This window comes from Panthera pardus, unplaced genomic scaffold (genome assembly GCF_024362965.1).
Source record: "Panthera pardus isolate Hobbes unplaced genomic scaffold, ASM2436296v1 HiC_scaffold_1, whole genome shotgun sequence".
NCBI classification, from domain to species: Eukaryota; Metazoa; Chordata; class Mammalia; order Carnivora; family Felidae; genus Panthera; species Panthera pardus.
Window position 1 is genome coordinate 43,923,404 of NW_026526654.1, and position 21,382 is coordinate 43,944,785.

Below are 21,382 nucleotides of genomic sequence, written 5' to 3' on the forward strand. Positions count from 1 at the left end.
GGTGAGCCCTACAGCTAGGGGTCCTTGTGCAATTCAAATCCATTTGGATCTGGGCTGCAGTCTGGCGCCACCTGGTGGCAAATGCCCACTCTGGTTTCAATATCCATGGGGTCATTCTGGGTACAGTGCCTGCCCGGGGTTCCAGGGCAGAGGCCGGGATCCCAGGAATTTCCTGGTTAGGTGGTATCCATTTTGATGTGGATATGGAGGCAGAACAATATTGGGGAAAAGGAAACCTGCTTTTTGTTTCCATGCTTCTACAAATAGTTCTGTCAGCTATTTCCCAACCTACCTGTATCAAGCATCCTAGAGAATAAGGGCTAACTTGTCTAAATCTATGTTGCCATGCATTTTAAAGGATTTTTAAAAAGAACAAAAAACTGAAAAATCAGGAAATTCTCAAAATGATTGTAATACCAAAGTTTATGTGCTATGTGGGTTATCTGGAAATAATTATGCATGCTATCAAAGAAACAATCCCATATATTTTAAGGTTAATAAGCCAGTCAATAAAAGCCTATAAAATCTGTAACAGAATTGAGTCACAGGACTAAAAGTACTTATGTGTAAAACAGAAATAATATCACCTATGCCACAGGTCTATCTCATGCCCAGACCCTTCTCTTGAGATTCAGAACCTTATACAGTCAATTTTTCTGTTTATATTACACAAAAACTTTAAATAAAATAAAACTAAATTTACCTTGTTTTCCTATTAAAGCCTTATTTTTTCCCCTAATATTTTAAAAATTGCATCATCATCCACATTAGCTACCCAATCCAGAAACTTGATGACATACTTAACATCTTCTCACTCCCTAATCCAATCTAGTCACTGAATCCTGTTGGTTCTGCCTCCCAGAAATGTTTTCAATCTGGCCCATTACTCTCCATCTCTATTGCTATAATCCCGTTCTATCATTTCTCATTCTGGTAGCAGAACCAACCTCAAAAAGTGGCCTTTATGTCTGTGGTCATATACTTTACTTCTCTACTCTCTCCACATTGCAGAGAAATCTTTTTATATAAAATTGGATCATATAATGCATATTCTTAAAATCTTTCCATTGTTCCCCATTGGTCTTACTTAGACAATGCTCCAAATACATGATCTGGACCTCTGTTTCCCTCTTCTGTTTTATCTTTTAGAACTCAGTCTACACTCAAGTAATATGGAATTATTTTCAGTTTGTTCAAAAAGCTTCATATTGTATAATCTCCAGGTTTTATACATGCTGAACATTCATTGCCCAATTCCTTTCCCTTCCCTAACCTGCATCTTACACTTAGTCATCATGCAGGTATCAGCATGGGTATTTCTTCTGCAGTGACGTCTTCCCTGATTCTATATAGTCTCATCCTGTGTTGTCATTTTCTCCATTATCATTATAATTATTGTTTCTCTACTGTCTTTATGTCTATTAGAAAACCAACTTCATGAAGACAGAGGTCCCTGATGTATCTATGGCATATGGTGGATCTCAACAAATGTTTGCTAAATAAGTGAATACAGTGCTGGGAGAGCTCAAATGTAAACTTTTCTAACATCAACCTTGGTATATAGTAGGCTTATATCTCTTCTTTTGGTCTGCATTTTGAACCCTACCAGCAAGTGACCACAAGGTAGAGGAAACTTTTTACCCAATACAGGGCTGGGACTAACCAAAATTTTGAAAAAGATGGAAGAATTTGTTTTGACATTCTTTAATCTCTCTGTATGCATCTCTCTCTAATCTCCTAATGTCCTTGTTGTCCTAAGCATGAATTCATAAAAATGGCATACTTTAGTTATGACCATGAACAGCTAAATGCAACAGCATATGGATCTTAAAAAAAGGTTACATGAAGAATCACATATAGCCACAAAAGAATACCTACAGCATGATCCCTTTATGTGACACTAATATAATATGAAAACTAAACTATATTTCTCAGACATATATATTTACTGGTAATTTAGATAATAAAAGTACAAGAAAAAGCAAGAAAGTTAGTATAAAAATCAGAATAGTAGTTATCTTTATGGAAGGAAGGAGTTAAGCAGAAAGGGTCTCAAAGACATTTTTGTGGTGCTGACACTGACTCTTGATTTGGATGGTGGTTAAACAGGTATTTAATTTGTAATTACTTACCAAATGTACATTTAAAAAATATAGTTTATATCCTCTATGATTGACTGAATAAACACACAAATACATCAAAAGATACTCCATGCTCATGGATTAGAATGATTGGGAAAGTGTCCACACTACCCAAAAACAAGCTATAGATTCAACGCAATCCCTATAAAAATTCTTTTTTTTTTTTTTTTTTAATTTTTTTTTTTTCAACGTTTTTTATTTATTTTTGGGACAGAGAGAGACAGAGCATGAACGGGGGAGGGGCAGAGAGAGAGGGAGACACAGAATCGGAAACAGGCTCCAGGCTCCGAGCCATCAGCCCAGAGCCTGACGCGGGGCTCGAACTCACAGACCGCGAGATCGTGACCTGGCTGAAGTCGGACGCTTAACCGACTGCGCCACCCAGGCGCCCCATCCCTATAAAAATTCTAATGGCATTTTTCACTAAACTAGAACAAAAATCCTAAAATTTGTATCGAACCACAAAAATCCCCCAATAGCCACAGCAATCTTGAGAAAGAAGAACAAGGTTGAAGGCATCATGTTCCCTGATTTCAACTTATATTACAAAATGAACATAATCAAAATAGTATGGCACTGGCATAAAAACAGACACATAGATAAATGGAACAGAATGGAAAGCCCAGAAATAAAGGAGTCTTTTCAGTAAATGGTGTTGGGAAAACTGGAAAGCCATTTTTTGCTTTTGTTGTCAGATTCAAAAAATCATTGTCAAGATTGGTGTTGAGGAGCTTACTGCCTATGTTTTCTTCTAGGAGGTTTATGGTTTCAGGTCTCACATTCAAGTCTTTAATCTATTTTGAACGAATTTTTATGTGTGGTGTAAGATAGTGGTCCAGTTTCATTTTTTTGCAAGAGGTTGTCCAATTATTTAACTGCTCAAAAGGATTTCAACATTATCATAAAAATCTCTCTCAATCTGTTTTATTAAAATAACAATTTAACAGCGATTTAAAAAGTTATCTTTGCTGGTTTTCTACCCAAAGGCTAATTCTGCACATGTAGTTCTTACAGATTTTCCCTAGTAGAGGCCAACTACATTAACACAGTAGGTAAAATTCCAGCTTTTTTTGCCTGGAATTGAGGGGAGGAACCCTCAAAGTTTTTGCTACTATACTCCTAGTAGAACAACATGTTACAGTGATAATTATAGAATTAAGTCTGATTTAAAGTCTTGCTTGTTGGCAAACTTCAAAATATCATACACTCAAATCAGTGTTGATAAACTAGTATGAGACAAGTCAATTTCAAAATAATTTTCCCACTAAAATATAAACTTTCAAAAGCCATATGAAGTATAATCATAGTATAATATAGTATAGTGATAGTATAATGAAGTATAATGATAGTAAAAAAAAAACAAAACAAACTACTGTTGAAATAAGTAGCATTTATTTCACCCTAATACTGCCAATCACTGACTAAGGGAACCGTATATATACTAATCTAAAAGTGATTAAAATGAATAAAAATTATTCATCTTCAAGATTATTTAATATATCTGTCAGGGCCAGCAGATAATGAGGCATATGTGAGATTTCATATTATTATTCCAGTTTTAAAAAATTTCTTGCAGAAATCATTGGCATGTTATGGGAAGAACTACTGGCATCTCTTATTCCCTTTTCATCTCTGTCCTCAATATGAACCCTTAAAGGCAAAAAGACAAGTTCCCAAGATAATGAAGAGATAATGGGAATACCTGAGTAAAGAGGCTTACCTTAAGGTCTGATAAACCCTCTTCTGAGGTAGTTACCAAAGACCTTAGAACTTTAATGTTCCATTTTATTTAGATTTGATGTCATAGAAATAGTTTAATAAGCTTCAAAGAGAAATAATTTCCTACTTCTTTTATACCTGTTTTCCCGTTCATACATTTCCCGAGAGGCACTTCGAAGTTGATCAATTTCTTGATTAGTTTTCAATCTGATTTGTTCCAGTTCATCATGTAGTTTATTTTCATATTCTGTTTTATAATGGTCTCTGCAAGGAGTCAAAGATAATATCCATGAATTTTGTTTCTGTAAAAGAAACGTACTTTTATGCTTTGTGTTAGATTTATTATCTTATGTCAAGTAAGTTCTATATACAATGTTATCTGAAAAACATAGTTGTTAGATATATTGCCTCAAAGGCTTAATTACTATATAAAATGTGCTCATCCTTAAAAATATCATATTAATAGTTTTTAATGCATATGGCTAAAGACCTGAAAACTGATGTATATGGAATGCCCTTGATTTAAACATAATCTGGTGTTGTACATGTTGAGAGACAAAATTAAAAACAAAACGAAAATGACTCTAATTGACTGTAAAACCTTTCCTTCTAAAGCACAACAACCACAACCACTGTGATTTCTGAGCAAAGTCAAAGCATTACCTAGGCCATTAGCAGGAGCACGAACACATGAAAAATTCCACAGACCAGGGAAAAAGTTATGAATGTGTGAACTTTTAAAGGATTAAATTTTAAATTTGTTTTAGTTTTGGATGTGCTGATAAAAATAAATATCTCAAGGATTATAAGGACTATAACTATATACATATATATATATATATACATATATATACACACATACATACACACACACATACATACGTGTATATGTACTATATATACTATATATATACTATAACTCTAATAGCTTATACATCTAGTTGAAGAGAGAAGACAGGATCAAAATGCAGGAGTCTGATTCCGGAGTGTGTATGCAATGCCGTCCCTTCATTCTTCTTAGGTTTCACATAGTCAGGAGAAGGTCAGCTTAGGCTCTGCACAATTAGACTGTTTTCAAAAGATCCTTTCACAAAGATACTTACATCTTTTCTTTCAAAAAACACTTACATAGAGATCTTAGTTGTAGACAAAAAGGTTATGTCATAACAACAACAAGAATTATAGCATATATACACCGACCCAAAAGAAGTAGTCTTTTCACTATTGGGAAAAAAATAAAACTATGTCTTAAGAAAAAGTCAACTAGAATAAGAATATATTAAAAGGAAACAAAATGAACTGTTATTTTAATATAGTCCAATATAATTAAAAAAAAAAAAATCACTGTTCTTCCCCAAGCTAAGAGTTCCCTCAGAGAAAATGGTGCTAATTTGTATCTATTTATGTGAAAAATAATGCAAATCTTGCCTGGATGTTACATATTTTTCATACATCTCTTCTCTAGCCTTTTTGGTTTCTTCAAGTTGAGCCTGAAGTCTTTCAAGGCGATCCTCTTCATGGGCACAGCGAACACTAAGCTCCATGTTTTGGCGACTGAGATACTCTTTATCCTTTTGCAGTAAAGTAACAGTTTGTTGTAAGGTGGTTACCTACATATGGGCAGAGACAGACAGTGTCCAGAGCAACTTCGTCTTACTTTTCAGGGTTTACTGTAATATTTTCTTTCACTTATGCTTTCACTCACCACATAAAAAGCTAATTCTTACTTTGCAATTTCCCATTCAAACAGAGCTACTGAAGTCCCTTTTTCTGTTAACTACATCAAAAAGGAAAAATGTCCCTCCCACAATTCTGCCCTGGGCTGTGCCCACAATCACCGTATGATAAAATACACATGACTCTATGAGCTTACCTCTTTTGATAATTCATTTCTTTCTTTAGCTTGAGTTATGTGAGAGGCTTCAAGTATTTCATGTTTTCTCCTTAACTCAATTATTTCCTGTTCAAGGGCATCACGCTCACTATAAAATTCAAATACACTTATTTATTTTTACTAAAATAAAATTCAAATACATAGGTACATTTTATATCCAATTTTATAATCAACATTTAAAAATGGGCTGGGGGCACTGGGTGGTGGCTCGGTTGTTAAGCATCTGACTTGGGCTCATGTCATGATCTCACATCAGGATTCCTGAGTCGAACCCCTCATTGGGTGAGCTTGTGCCCTGCTTCGGGTGAACACAAGCTCTACTTTGGGTGAGCACGAGCCCCACTTCAGGTAAGCCCTGCTTCTTTCTCTCTCTCTCTCTCTTTGTCTCTCTCTGCCCCTCCCTCACTTGTGCGTGCTCTCTCTCTCTCAAAAAAAAAAAAAAAAAAAAAAGAAAAAGAAAAAAAAACAAAAAAACCCAAAACCCAAAAACAACAACAACAAAAAACCAACAAAAAAAGGGGCTGATTTATGTTTCAGGAAACCAAAGAGAAATACCAGCAGTGGGGCTTTAGTGTCATTTTGTGAACAATAAAGTGTCTGCTTTTCAAAGCAAGGTTTTAAGACTGTTCATATATATAAATGTAAATTTGTTATCTTTAAAAAATAAATATGTAAACTACACTACCCAGCAAAATACATAAGAATACCTTCTAAGGTACACAGCGGTATCTTTTCACTAATCATCATTAATCTTATCTTGAAGCCAAACTTTTAAATAATTTATATGTGGCTCTAGGCTTTCGGTTCAGTTAGCATCAAAAAGCCCCTAATTCATCACTCAGATTGCATAGCAGATACAAAAGGAGGGATTCTTGTGACTATTTCATTCACAAATTGTTTAAGATTGCCCAGAGATTCTAATTTCCATTTGCAGACAAGCTCTTGACCCCAAACACTGAAACCAAGAATTAGAACAAACCTCCAACAGGTATCTTAAAAAGTAAGCAGAAATAAAGACTTCCTAACTCAATTTATCTTCTCTAGTCAGAATCAGTTCCTTTGTACTTCAACAGATTTCATCTACCCACCTGGTATTTCCAATGCAGATGGATGTTAAGAATTGTTTTTTGTTTTTCATTAGATTTTCAAAACTGGTTTAGAAAGATACTGTTCTTTTGGTTAACAAAGTCATGTTTATTGAAGAAAAGTGAGCAAAGCACAAGTTATAAAATAACAATCATCCATAAACTCACTAAAGATGACTGAGAGTATCAATATTTTGGTATACGTTAAGTGTTTTGTGCATTTACAGCAAATGTTTGTATTCTCACATGGTAATGATCATGCTTCCTTTGCTATGATTTTTCAGTGTAAAAAATGAGTACAAAACACGATATAGCAAAACATCCATGACCTCACTATCCACAGTTGAAAATAGTTAACATTGGTCTCCATTTGCATTAAAGTTTTATTTTGCTTTTTAAATAGATAAGACACTATGGTAAACTTAAAGTCCTACATATTCCTCACTGTTCCTTTATCATCCCCTAGATACAACGATAAATTTAGTGTCTCCATATTGTTTTTTTAATACATTTACTCAGGGTGCTTGGGTGGCTCAGTCTATTAAGCATTGGGCTCTTGATTTCAGCTCAGGTCACGATCTCAAGGGTTTGTGAGTTTGAGTCCTGTGTTGGGCTCCACAGTGCCCTGTGTTGGGCTCTGACACTGCAGAGCCTGCTTGGGATTCTCTCTCCCCCTCTCTCTGTCCCTCCCCTGCTTGCTCTCTTTCAAAATAAATAAATAAACTTAAAAAACAAAAAAACAAAAAACTCTTACTCACCAAATGTTAACATTTTGTCATATTTACGTTGTAATATTTACTGAGTATTACTTTGTCATATTTATTCTCTCCCTATTGTTCATATATGTGAATGAATATAGATACGTGCATATACACATATACATCACTATACACACAGACACACAGACACGTGTGCAATTTTTCCCCTTAACTATTTAAGAGGTATATGCAGACATTAAATCCCTTTATCCCTGAATAATTTGGTGTGGATTTTCTAAGATTAAAAAAATTCTTTGATATAATCCCAGTATAATTAGCCCTAATACAATATCTAATATATAATCCATTTTCCAATTTTGTCAATTGTCCCAATTGGCATTTTCCCAGTATAGGATCCAATGGATTATCATACATTGCATTTGGATGTCATGTATCTTTGGTATCCTTTAACCCTGAGCAGTTCCTTAGTCAACGTTGTAAAAGACAGAGAAAGTCTATTTGGCCAGTTGCTTTTTTTTTTTTTTTAATTTTTTTTTTCAACATTTATTTATTTTTGAGACAGAGAGAGACAGAGCATGAATAGGGGAGGGGCAGAGAGAGAGGGAGACACAGAATCTGAAACAGGCTCCAGACTCTGAGCGGTCAGCACAGAGCCCGACGCAGGGCTCAAATTCACGGGCAGTGAGATCATGACCTGAGCCGAAGTCGGACACCCAACCGACCGAGCCACCCAGGCACCCCTGGCCAGTTGTTTTATGTCACTCAATTTTCATTTGTCTGATGTTTCCCTGTAATTAGATTCAGGTTAAGCATTTAGGGCCGAAACACTACACCTGTGATAATGTGTCCTCAGTATGTCACATAGAGTACATAAAGCCTTAGTACACAGAGAGGCACATAAAGAGTACATAAAGCCTTAGTACACAAAGCAGCCATGATGTCATTATGTCCTATGACTGGTGAAAATAACCTTAGTCACCTGTTTAAAGTGGTATCTGCCAAAGTACTCAAATATAAAAGTACTTTTTTGCCCTCTGTGATTAGTAAGTAATCCGTGGGAAACATACTTTGAGAATATATATTTTGCTCCTGAATATACTTTTACCCAATGGTTTTAGCTTCCACTGATGATTCTGAATCAAATAGTATTATGAGGTTACAAAACGGTAATTATAATATGCATATATATTTATTGGTTGGCATTCCACTGTAAAAACTCTTATTTATTATTAGCATGCACTCAGGATTCTTATTCTAGTCAACAAATTATAATTCATTACTGTTAATATTCATTTTGATACTCAAGTTGTACCATATTTGGACAGTTGAAGCCCCTTCAATTAGCTACTATGGTACTGAATTGGAATTAGAGGTATCGGTATGATTTTATCTGTACTGTGTTAAGCCATCCTCCCAACTCCCTCTCTAATCACCTCTTTACTGAAAGGGCTTAGAAACAATGACCAATGTATCAATGACCAGCACCCAAATCTTAATTTCTAAATAGTATTTCTCACTAAAAGGAACCAGGACTCATAGAGGAAGGTCTGAGGCAATGAAATTAGAAAATAGACCTGAGAAAATTATGTTATGCCAGAAAGTAAGAAATTGCTTTAAAAAAAAAAAAGGTGGACACATCTTTTTAAAATAAAAAAATTTAGGGCGCCTGGGTGGCTCAATCAGTTAGACATCAGACTCTTGGTTTGGGCTCGGATCACGATCTCATGGTTTGTGAGTTTGAGCACCACATTGGGCTCTGCACTGACAGCGTGGAGTCTGCTTGGGGGTCTCTCTCTCTCTCTCTCTCTCTCTCTCTCTCTCTCTCTCTCTCTATCTCTCCCCCCCCACCCCCCCAAATAAATAAACTTAAAATTTTTTTTTAACTTAAAAATTAAAAACAAGATGGATACACTTTTTAAAATATAGTATTCCATTTGACTTGTCCATATAGATACACCCAGATCTAGTTTAATTTTTTTAACTGCTACATTGAATTACATTATAGAAATAAATCATAACTGATTTCCCATTCTGCTACTGAAAAGCATCTGAATTCTTTTAATCTAATTATAATTAACATCCACATGCCGGTTTCCTTTTGCATATGTGTAAGAATTTATCAGGGACACAAGAGTGATTCCCCCCACCCTCAGTTTATCTTATATTTTTGTAATCAGAACATTTCTTTAATCTCTTCACTCTATTGAATGAACTGAAGAGTTCACAGTTTGAGCCCCTCTTGCTTGTTTTTCGGTTCCATTTCTAGCACATAAAGATGTTTATCATATTTTTGATGAGGGCTATGTTTTTCCTTCCTAGGTTTTTATTACAGAAAGTAAAACATATATATAAATAGATATGATATAATGAACTCCCTTGCTCTCATCACCTGGCTTCAACAATTACCAATAATTACCATGACTCATCTTTGTTCATTTATCCTTCAAATTCATGGCCACTCTGATTATTCTGATGACTTGGCTTTTTAGTTTTCTCTTTTCATGTTTTATCTATTACTGCTACAGTTTTATAGTGGCAGAGAGTACATCAAAACACCAAATCAAAGTATTATCTTACCATCACAATCTACTTACTTTTGAAATGATTCTTTCGAAATCTAGCTTTATTCAAGAGCCGCTGATTTCAAGCTCCAATAATTACCATATTTTAACATTTATCCATACATAATAATACACGCAGCATGTCAGTCATGCTGGAAGTAGGAATACCAATCTGATCTTTGAAATTTATTTATGTTGCTATGTAATTTTTAAAGTGTCCATTTGTTTAATAAATATTAAGTGACTACTATATTTCAAGAATAATTTTGGGTGCAGGTACAGACAGCAGTGAACAATTAGAATAATGTCTCTATCTATAAATATTTGCATAAATATTCCTTTACTTGATCTTGTTTTTATGGTACAGTTACTAGTATCAACACCATCTCATGGATGACAAAACTTTGGTTTAGAATGATAACAGATGTACCTAGGGACATATAGCTAAGTAGTGGCTCATTAATGTACAAACAACAGAAAAGTATATTCCAGTAAAAGGAAAATTCTCTGCTATAGCTACTTAGTAGCACTGGCAAATATTCTCAAGAAAAGTTTTATCTTTTGAAAGTATATATGTCCTTTGTCAGAAAGGAATAGTTAAAAAAACTTCAGATAAAACTGAAGTATTTAAATTGGTTCCATAAACAAAAATAATCATCAAGTGAGATTTCAAAAATATTTACACACATGGGACTTCACTGGGTCTCTATCTTCTAAGACATTACATTTTAAAAGACAGCAGCAACTTCCAAATAAAATAAAAGTGGATATAAAAATATAATCTAAATCCAACAAACTGCCAAAACCACATACTTTTTGTGCAATGCAGAATAAGGTATATGTCAAGACAATGAAAAGACAAGCCATAGAATGAGAGAAAATATTTGCTAAAGGCATACCTGATGAGTACTGTTATCCAAAATATACAAAGAACTCTTAGAACTCAACAGTGAGAAAACAAACAACCCAATTAGAAAATGGGCCAAAACCTTAATAGACACCTTATCAAAGAAGATACAGATTGCAAATAAGCACATGAAACGATGTTCCACAACAAATGTCATCAGAAAAACGCAAAATAAAATAACAGTGAGATACCCCTAAATACCTATTAGAATGGTCAAAATCCAGAATGCCAAATACTGGCAAAGACATAGAACAATAGGAACTCTCATTCACCTCTGGTGGAACGCAAAATCGTAGAGCCACTTTGGGACAAAAAGTTTAGTGGTTTCTTACAAAACTAAAAATACTTTTTTTTTTAATGTTTATTTTTGAAAGAGAGGGAGAGGGAGACAGAGTGCAAGTAGGGGAGGGACAGAGAGGGAGACACAGAATCTGAAGCAGGCTCCAGGCTCTGAGCTGTCAGCACAGAGCCTGACACAGGGCTTGAACTCACAAGCCATGAAATCAGGACCTGAGCTGAACTCGGACACTCAACCGACTGAGCCACCCAGGTGCCCCGAAACTAAAAATACACTTACCATACAATTGTGCTACTTGGTATTTACCCAAAGGAGTTGAAAACTTATGTCCATACAAAAACCTGATGTGGATGTTTACAGCAGACTTAGATATAACTGACAAAACTTGAAACTAACCAAGATGTCCTTTAGTAGGTGAATGGATGTATAAACTGTGGTATATCCAGACAATGAAATATCACTCACCAAAAAGAAATGAGCTATCAAGCCATGAAAAGACCTAGAGGAAACTTAAATGTATATCACTGAGTGAAAGAAGTCAGTCTTAAAAGGTCCCATATTGTATGATTCCAACTATGACATTCTGGAAAATTCAAAAGTAGGGACACAGAAAAACAGTAAGGTACAAAGTGGAATTAACAATGTTGATGATAACAATTCAGGTGACTTTGATGCATACACACACACACAAACACACACACACACACACACACACACACACACACACACACACACACAAGAACTACTGTAGCCATCTTAACTACTTACTTTTTGACTTTACCATAGTTTTCTTGACGGTAGTCCCCTTGCTGAATTAACTGTTTTGTGTCAGCTAATTCTAAGGCCAAACGTTGACATCTAATTTGAAGTTCAGAATAATTTCTTCGATCTTCCTCATAAGTCTGTAAATCAAAACAATAATAAAACATTTCAAGCTAAACACAGTTGACCAAATTCTTTTTTTTTAAATATGAAATTTATTGTCAAATTGGTTTCTATACAACACCCAGTGTTCATCCCAACAGATGCCCTCCTCAATACCCATCACCCACCCTCCCCTCCCTCCCACCCCCATCAACCCTCAGTTTGTTCTAAGTTTTTAAGAGTCTCTTATGTTTTGGCTTCCTCCCTCTCTAACCTCTTTTTTTTAATTTTCCTTCCCCTCCCCCATGGTCTTCTGTTAAGTTTCTCAGGATCCACATAAGAGTGAAAACATACGGTATCTGTCTTTCTCTGTATGACTTATTTCACTTAGCATAACACTCTCCAGTTCCATCCACGTTGCTACAAAAGGCCATACTTCATTCTTTCTCATTGGCATGTAGTATTACATTGGGGTACAGGTGCCCCTATGCATCAGCACTCCTGTATCCCTTGGGTAAATTCCTAGCAGTGCTATTGCTGGGTCATGAGGTAGATCTATTTTTAATTTTTTGAGGAACCTCCACACTGTTTTCCAGAGCGGTTGCACCAGTTTGCATTCCCACCAACAGTGCAAGAGGGTTCCCGTTTCTCCACATGCTTGCCAGCATCTATAGTCTCCTGATGTGTTCATTTTAGCCACTCTGACTGGCGTGAGGTGATATCTGAGTGTGGTTTTGATTTGTATTTCCCTGATGAGGAGCGACACTGAGCATCTTTTCATGTGCCTTTTGGCCTTCCAGATGTCTTCTTTAGAGAAGTGTCTATTCATGTTTTCTGCCCATTTCTTCACTGGATTATTTGTTTTTTGGGTGTGGAGTTTGGTGAGCTCTTTATAGATTTTGGATACTAGCCTTTTGTCTGATATGTCATTTGCAAATATCTTTTCCCATTCTGTTGGTTGCCTTTTAGTGTTGTTGATTGTTTCCTTTGCAGTGCAGAAGCTTTTTATCTTCATGAGGTCCCAATAGTTCATTTTTGCTCTTAATTCCCTTGCCTTTGGGGATGTGTCAAGTAAGAAATTGCTGCGGCTGAGGTCAGAGGGGTTTATTTTTCCTGCTTTCTCCTCTAGGGTTTTGATAGTTTCCTGTCTCACATTCAGGTCTGTTATCCATTTTGAGTTTATTTTTGTGAAAGGTGTAAGAAAGTGCTCTAGTTTCATTCTTCTGCATGTTGCTGTCTAGTTCTCCCAGCACCATTTGTTAAAGAGACTGTCTTTTTTCCATTGGATATTCTTTCCTGCTTTGTCAAAGATTAGTTGGCCATACTTTTGTGGGTCTAATTCTGGGGTTTCTATTCTATTCCATTGGTCTATGTGTCTGTTTTTGTGCCAATACCATGCTGTCTTGATGATTACAGCTTTGTAGTAGAGGCTAAAGTCTGGATTGTGATGCTCCCGCTTTAGTTGACCAAATTCTTTAATGAATTCTTCTGTTATGCTGTGAATGTCCTTGCAATTACAAAAAAAATTTCAGGGGCACCTGGGTGGCTCAGTCAGTTGAGCGTCCCACTTCAGCTCAGGTCATGATCTCACAGCTTGTGAGTTCGAGCCCCGCATCAGGCTCTGTGCAGATAGCTCAGAGCATGGAGCCTGCTTCAGATTCAGTCCTCCTTTCACTCTGCCCCTCCCCCGTTCGTGCTCTGTCTCTCAAAGATAAATAAACATTAAAAAAAAATTAAAAAAAATTTTTTTTCAATTCTTCTGTGTAGTATTTATTTCCCCTACTTGAAGACAAATTATCTTAAACTGACAGAGTAGGTTGTAAGTTTGTTTATTTAAAACTTGAGCTCTAGTTTTCATGGAAAAAAACAGGGCAACTGCTTTGGTTACTAGAATAACACATAAAATGACTACCAACGTTAAATGGCTGTTTTTTGTTTGAGTAACAATTAGACACTAAAGACCCAGAAACAAATAAAACACAGCTGCTGTTCTTGAGGAGCTCACAACTTAGAGATGAAGAGACACCTGAAGATCCAGTATCTACAATGAAAAATAGTTACTGAAGAGATTAGTCATGCAGTTTCAGTGGTGGTATTCAGCAAAAGAAGGAATTTTGTGGCACTTGGAAAGTTCTTCTGTGTCAATCTTCCTTTCACCCACCAGACCGCTATAGGAGAGCGGTTATTAGAAGGGAACATCGTCAAAAACCACAGCCTAGCCTGGCTTACCACAAACCTCCTATCTCATCATTTCTCATATTCACCTATCACCCTCCAACCCTAATGAAGAGCTGAAGTTTGTAACATAGCATGCTTCCTCTAACCTGTTCTCACTGCCTAAATAGCTGCATATTATCTGAACTTTTATTTGTCACCTCCAGAGCACCAACTGCACTGTAGCATCAGATTAGTTTTCTATGTACCTCACCAGAGCATAAATATCTTAAGGGCAGGGCTTTGTCTTATTCACCACTGGATCGCCATCACTTTACAAGGCATTTAGTATTCAGGAAAAATCAAATGAATGCTTTTGAATAAATTAGGAAATAAATGAATATGGAAATGAGAGGAAAAACAAAACACAGAGACAGAGTTCCTCCTTATTTCTGCCCTTTGAACTTATCAGATCTTGCCAGCGACTGTCAACTCCACCCCCAGAACCTGTCATGATTAATGCATCCTGTTCCAAGTCATTCTTTAGTAGCAGACCAGGTAAGCGTGGCCACATTCATTCCACAAATACTGACTGAATTATTTCTATATGACTATTCCTAGATGAGGCTCTGTACACACAAAGATGAGTAAGATCCTCTGCTTTTGTCCTTTTCAAACTATTAAACATCACTTTGAAATGTTAGCTCCCAAATTTCTATCCAAGGGCTGTCTGAGAAATGCATTATGGAAAAACTATCATGGTGTGCGTTTTGTTTTGGTATAATATTATGTTCTTATACTGAGAAGCTCCTCCTAAGACTGGAATGTTACTATAGTATTTATGATAGGATCATAACTGAAGATACTCTATCATATCCCCTACGGATTATCACATACATCATTTTAGGCCTAAGTCCCAGAAGATACTTTAGTTCCCCTGAAGAATGCTTTATCCTTCTAAATGCTATTAATCATGTAGCTGCTGTGGAACAGTGTATACTATGACAGTTGGGAAGGCAAGCTCCAGAATTCACATGTCTAGAACCGAATTACCTGCAGTTAAGACTTTGGGCAGGTTTACCTCTCATATTCAGAGTCCTCATCTACCTTACAGAGTGTTGACTATATCAAGTAATACATCTATAGTGCTTACAAAAGTGGCTAAAAATAGTATATAATCATTAACTATAAATTAATATAGTACTTCAATTTTACTTTGGCTTCTAGAGAGATTCGAGCCAAATTGATAGCTCAACTTTAAAAACTGCACAAAGACCAAACAGAATCCTGGAGGAATATGAACATTTAAAGGCTGGCCAGAGGACAAAGAGCAGAAGGCACCTGAGGGAGTCTTCACAGAAATAAAGGGTATTACATGCTATGACTGTGTACAACTTCCAGGTGAAGGCTAACGAGAATAGAAAAGATTACTTTGTATCATCCCTATACATCCTTCCCTGTTTTGAACTCAGCATCAACTTATTTGGGAAGACTCAAGCCCCAAATCTGAGTTTGATGTTTGTCTTACATTTTTCCATAGCACCTGGTTGTTTCTGTCAGAAACCCTATCATATGTGCTATGAGCAGCCATTACTTGCCTTCTACATCATAAGAAAAAATTTAAGGAGGTTTTCCATAATCCTAGTACCTAGTACTCTGCCTATTATACTAAAGTTTGCAGTTAATGCCTGCGGAAAGGAGCAAAAGAGGACATTGAAGTGACTAAAGCAAAAGTAGTAAACAATATTTTCAAACATAAAGGGGCACACATAAAATTTCCAGTCATCAAACCCTAAGAGAGAATTTCCATGTTACAGTAAACCAGTTAACAGTGTCTCAATTTCCTCTTATAATAAAGAAAAAAAAGTTATATGGGGAAAATAAGAACAGTCCAAGTCATTGAGAAGATTTAAACTGTTTGACAGGTTTCTACATATCTAAAATGGAACTGATTTTGACTGCCAGGATTAATGTTATCTTTTTCCTCTTCTATATTATTCATATGAGGAAATAATAGAAGGCTATCTCCAGACTGAAAAAAGTAAATGTTATTGTAATTGCATGTTTTCTTCTCTTTCCTATAACCCTCATCCTTCCTCACACCCACCTAAGACGTGGGTTTCCTTGAAGACCTGCTTTATCTCTGTACACCAAGTAACCTTTACATAGTAGTTATACTAGAAATGTTCTCAAAAGGAACTAATGTTGAAATATAAATGGACCATGTATCACTAGCATTTAAAACAGTTTCAGATGTAGAAAAAATGACTTTAAAAGTTAAGTATTTAATACATTATCAGTTTTCCAAGTGAAATTACAGAATACTATCATAAATCTGCAAATAAAACACACCTTCTGAAACAATAATATCTATGCAACATATATGCGGAATTTTGAGACAGCACAAAAGGAGCTTTTATTCTTGATTTGGTGGTGGATGTATTCATTTTGTAAAAATTCAATTAACACTTTTTTTATGTAGGTTACACACATTTAAAAAGTGAAACAGGGGCACTTGGGTGGCTCAGTCAGTTGAGTGTCTGACTTCAGCTCAGGTTATGATCTCACGGTTCGTTGGTTCAAGCCCCACATTGGGCTCTGTGCTGACAGCTCAGAGCCTGGAGCCTGCTTCAGATTCTCCCTCTCTGTCTCTGTCCCTCCTCATACTCTGTCTCTATTTCTCTCTCTCTCTCTCTCTCTCTCTCTCTCAAAAATAAGTAAACATTAAAACAATTTTTTTTTAGGTGAAATAAGAGGCTTCAAACAGGAAAATGTTAACTGGGGAGAAGTTCTTCAAGGGTGCCTGAAAAATAGGAATGGAAAGCATGAGATGTGATAATCACATCAAAGTGGAATGAGCAGGATGAAAGTGGGTAGTGAAGAGACTCACTTTTTTTTTTTAATTTTTATTTTTGAGACTCACTTTTTTTACTCTATGTATCTCTCTACAGTTTGTTTGACATTAGAAACTGAAAATGTTGTATTATATAATGTTTTGGCAAATTTATCAACTATTAGAACTTTCAAATTTATAATGAGATGCCCTTTCTTTCCAAAAACAGCAGCTAAGCATTTTATTATTTTTTTATTTTTTATTTTTTTTTAATGTTTATTTATTTTTGAGAGAGAGAGAGAGAGACAGAGGATGAGTGGGGGAGGGGCAGAGAGAGAGGAAGACACAGAATCCGAAGCAGGCTCTAGGCTCTGAGCTGTCAGCACAGAGCCCGACGCGGAGCTCAAACTCACAGACTGTGAGATCATGACCTGAGCCGAAGTTGGACACTCAACCGACTGAGCCACCTAGGCGCCCCAAGCATTTTATTATTTTTTTAATGTTTATTTATTTTTGAGAGACAGAGAGAGAGCGAGCACGAGTTGGGGAGGAGCAGAGAGAGACACACACACAGAATCCAAAGCAGGCTCCAGGCTCTGGGCTGTCAGCACAGAGTCCTATGCAGGGCTCAAACTCACGAACTGTGAGATCATGACCGAAATTGGACGCTTAACTGACTGAGCCACCCAGGTGTCCCACAGCAGCTAAGCATTTTAGATTTACAGAATTTCAGAGATGAAAGATAGCCTGGAGATAATCTACTACAATCTTATTTTCAAGATAAGAACATTAAAGCCAAAAGCGGTTAAAAGATGTGTCCAGGATTCCAGGGCTAGGAGAGGCTGAACTAGAATCTATGTTCTCAAATTCATACATACTTCATGCTTTTAATTTCAAGTTTCTGGTTTTTGAAGAATCAATTCTCTAGAAACTATAAAACCATTGTTGGAAGTTAATATTATTATTTACTGTTCAAATCCAGGGTGTTGAAAGCACTTTAATTGCAAATTTTATGGGTTCAAATATGGCATATGCATAAATCAGTTAATTTTGGACTCCCTTCCTTTAAAACAATTATTACACTCATTTCTTAAATACATAATAAGAACCATTTGACAAAATAACATCAAATCTAAATGTTTTCTAGAAAAAGTTAAAAAGATTCAAAGATGCAATTAAATAGGCACATTTTAAACAGTCAAGCTGCTATGTAAACCAAAAGGCAATTACTTTAGGTATAATGAATTTCTAAGCATCATTTAAATCTTTTGTCTTTCACACCACTTAAACTGAGAAGAGAGTGGTAACCTATGTGTCAAAATAAATCTTTAATAAATGAGGTGATCTCCTGCCTGTGGGGAGATAGGGCAGTTAAGGAAATTGGAAAGGTGATATGGTGACATTTACCTTAAGGTCAATGGTTCAAATCAGAAGCCGTTTACGCTGGATAGCAGTTTAATGAATGAGAAGAAATGGTATGGTTAGCCATTCTGGGAAAATGAGAATTCATTCCTCAGAATTCTCACAAGTTTCACATTATCTATAATATACTCCAAGCAACTAAATATGGAAAAGAACAAGAAACCTAGTTAACCTTTGACTGCTATAGACTGACCTTTAAGTAAGTGTCTGTTTTGTGGCCAGAGACTACTATTTGTTGTTGCTATGATCCTCAAGAAATATATTATTTACACATTTTTTTTACTCCTTCTAAAGTCTTAAAAAAGACAAAACTGAAGTATTAAAATTCTACCGTGGGTTAAAAAGAAAACAAGAAGATTTAATGATTTTTTTTGTTTTACACGATAATATATGATATTTTTAAATAAATGATAATAAATTATAATTTTTAATAATATCTATTTCAGCCAGTAAATGTGAATTCAAACATGAAAGCTTAAGCTTTTCTAAGGGAAAAATTAAAAAATTTAGAGGAATGACGAAAGGTAACTTCAAGTGTGGTGGAGGTTAGATTGGGATAAAGAGATATGGGTTCAAATCTGTCTGCACTGGACTTTTCTAGCGAGTCAGCTTCTCTGAATCTTAACTGCTGCCTCCACAGAGTGAGTACACTAACTCATTTAGTGGTTCATTAATTTTCATGTGCCTACTACCGTAGGACACGTTATATTTACTATTACTCCCAACTAGTTCATGGATCTAGCAGAACCCTCCACTGCGGAACAGTATGTTGTGTTGGGAAGCAATTTTTATAGCTTACATTTTATTCAGCAAACTACTGAAAGAAATTTGAGATACTGTTTTTTTCAGTAGGTATTGACCCAAATATGACTGAATCAAACAAATTTAAATCCTAACATTTTAAATGAGACCAATTTGCTAAATTATCTTTCAAATCTCACTGATTATTCCAAGAATGTAAGTATATCAATTTAAGAAAGTATGGCTTTCAATGCCTTTCAAGGGATTTAGATAAGCATTAAAAGTATGAACGCAGTACAAAATGATCAAGATCATACCTTGCTATGAGATCAGACAATGCTATGAAACTCAAAATCAACAACAAAAAATTTGGAAAGACCATAAATACTTGGAGATTAAAGAACATCCTACTGAAGAATGAGTGGGTTAGCCAAGAAATTAAAGAGGAAATTAAAAAGTAAATGGAACCCAATGAAAATGAAAACACGACAGCCCAAAACCTCTGGGATGTAGCAAAGGTGTGAAGTATAAGAGGGAAGTAAAATATAGCAATCCTAAAGAAGGAGTCTCAAATCTCAAATACACAACCTAACCTTAACACCTAAAAGAGCTGGAAAAAGAACAGCAAATAAAGACCAAAACCAGCAGAAGAAGGGAAATAATAAAGATTAGAGCAGAAATCAATGATATTGAAATTTAAAAAAAGTCAATAGAACAGGAGCTAGTTCTTTGAAAAAATTAACAAAATTGATGAACCCTTAGCTAGACTCTTCAAAAAGAAAAAGGACTCAAATAAATAAAGTCATGATAAAAGAGGAGAAATCACAACCAACACCACAGAAATACAAACAATAGTAAGATAATATTATGAGCAATTATATGCCAACAAATCAGGCAATATGGAAGAAATGGACAAATTCCTAGAAACATATAAACTACCAAAACTGAAACAGGAAGAAATAGAAAATCTGACCAGACCTATAACCAGTAAAGAAGTTGAATCAGTAATCAAATATCTTCCAAAAAAACAAGAGTCCAAGACTGGATGGCTTTCCAGGGGAACTCTACCGAATATTTAAAGAAGAGTTAAAACCTATTCTTTTGAAGCTCTTCAAAAAACAGAAATGAAAGGAAAACTTCCAAACTCATTCTATAAGGCCAGCATTACTTGATTCCAAAACCAGACAAAGACCCCACTAAAGAGGAGAACTACAGACCAATTTCCCTGGTGAACACGGTTGCAAAAATTCTCAACAAAATACTAGCAAACTGGATCCAATGGTACATTAAAAGAATTATTTACCATGATCAAGTGGGATTTGTTCCTGGGATGCAGTGCTTGTTCGATATCTGCAAATCAATCAGTGTGATACATCCATCACATTAATAAAAGAAAGGATAAGAACCACATGATCCTCTAATATGCAGAGAAAGCATTTGACAAAATACAGCATCCTTTCTTGACAAAAATCTTCAAGAAAGTAGGGATAGAAGGATCACACCTCAAGATCATAAAAGCCCTATATGAAAGACCCACTGCTAATATCATCCTCAATGGGGAAAAACTGAGGGCTTTCCCCCTAAGGCCAGGTACACGACAAGGATGTCCACTCTCACCACTGTTATTCAGCATAGTGTTGGAAGTCCTAGCCTCAGCAATCAGACAACACAAAGAAATAAAAGGCATTCAAGTCGGCAAGGAGAAGTCAAACTTCCACTCTTTGTAGACGACAAGGAGAAGTCAAACTTCCACTCTTTGCAGGCGACACGATACTCTATGTGGAAAACCCAAAAGACTCCACCAAAAAACTGCTAGAACTGATCCATAAATTCAGCAAAGTCGCAGGATATAAAATCTAATAGTTTTTTTTTTTTTTTTAATGTTTATTTTAGTTTTGAGAGAGCCAGGGAGGGAGAGAGAGGATGTGAGTGTGTGCATGAATAGTGGAAAGGCAGAGAGCAGGGGTGAGAGAATCCCAAGAAGGCTTTGCGATTAGCTTGGAGCCCGATAAGCAGCTCAATCCCACAACTGTGAGATCACGAC

At 35.8% G+C, this 21,382-nt stretch overlaps 1 protein-coding gene across 4 annotated transcripts in view; it reads right to left on the reverse strand.

The window, feature by feature from the left end:
• Positions 1-21,382, reverse strand: part of PIBF1 (progesterone immunomodulatory binding factor 1) — a 201,878-nt gene that overhangs the window by 151,571 nt on the left and 28,925 nt on the right. For all 4 annotated transcript variants that reach the window (XM_019437172.2, XM_019437173.2, XM_053898793.1 and 1 more), the window contains exons 6-9: positions 12,093-12,226; positions 5,734-5,842; positions 5,289-5,470; positions 3,999-4,124 (exon numbers count right to left, since the gene is read on the reverse strand). In XM_019437172.2, coding sequence (XP_019292717.2) covers positions 3,999-4,124; positions 5,289-5,470; positions 5,734-5,842; positions 12,093-12,226 — 551 coding nt within the window. The remainder of the gene's footprint in view (positions 1-3,998; positions 4,125-5,288; positions 5,471-5,733; positions 5,843-12,092; positions 12,227-21,382) is intronic.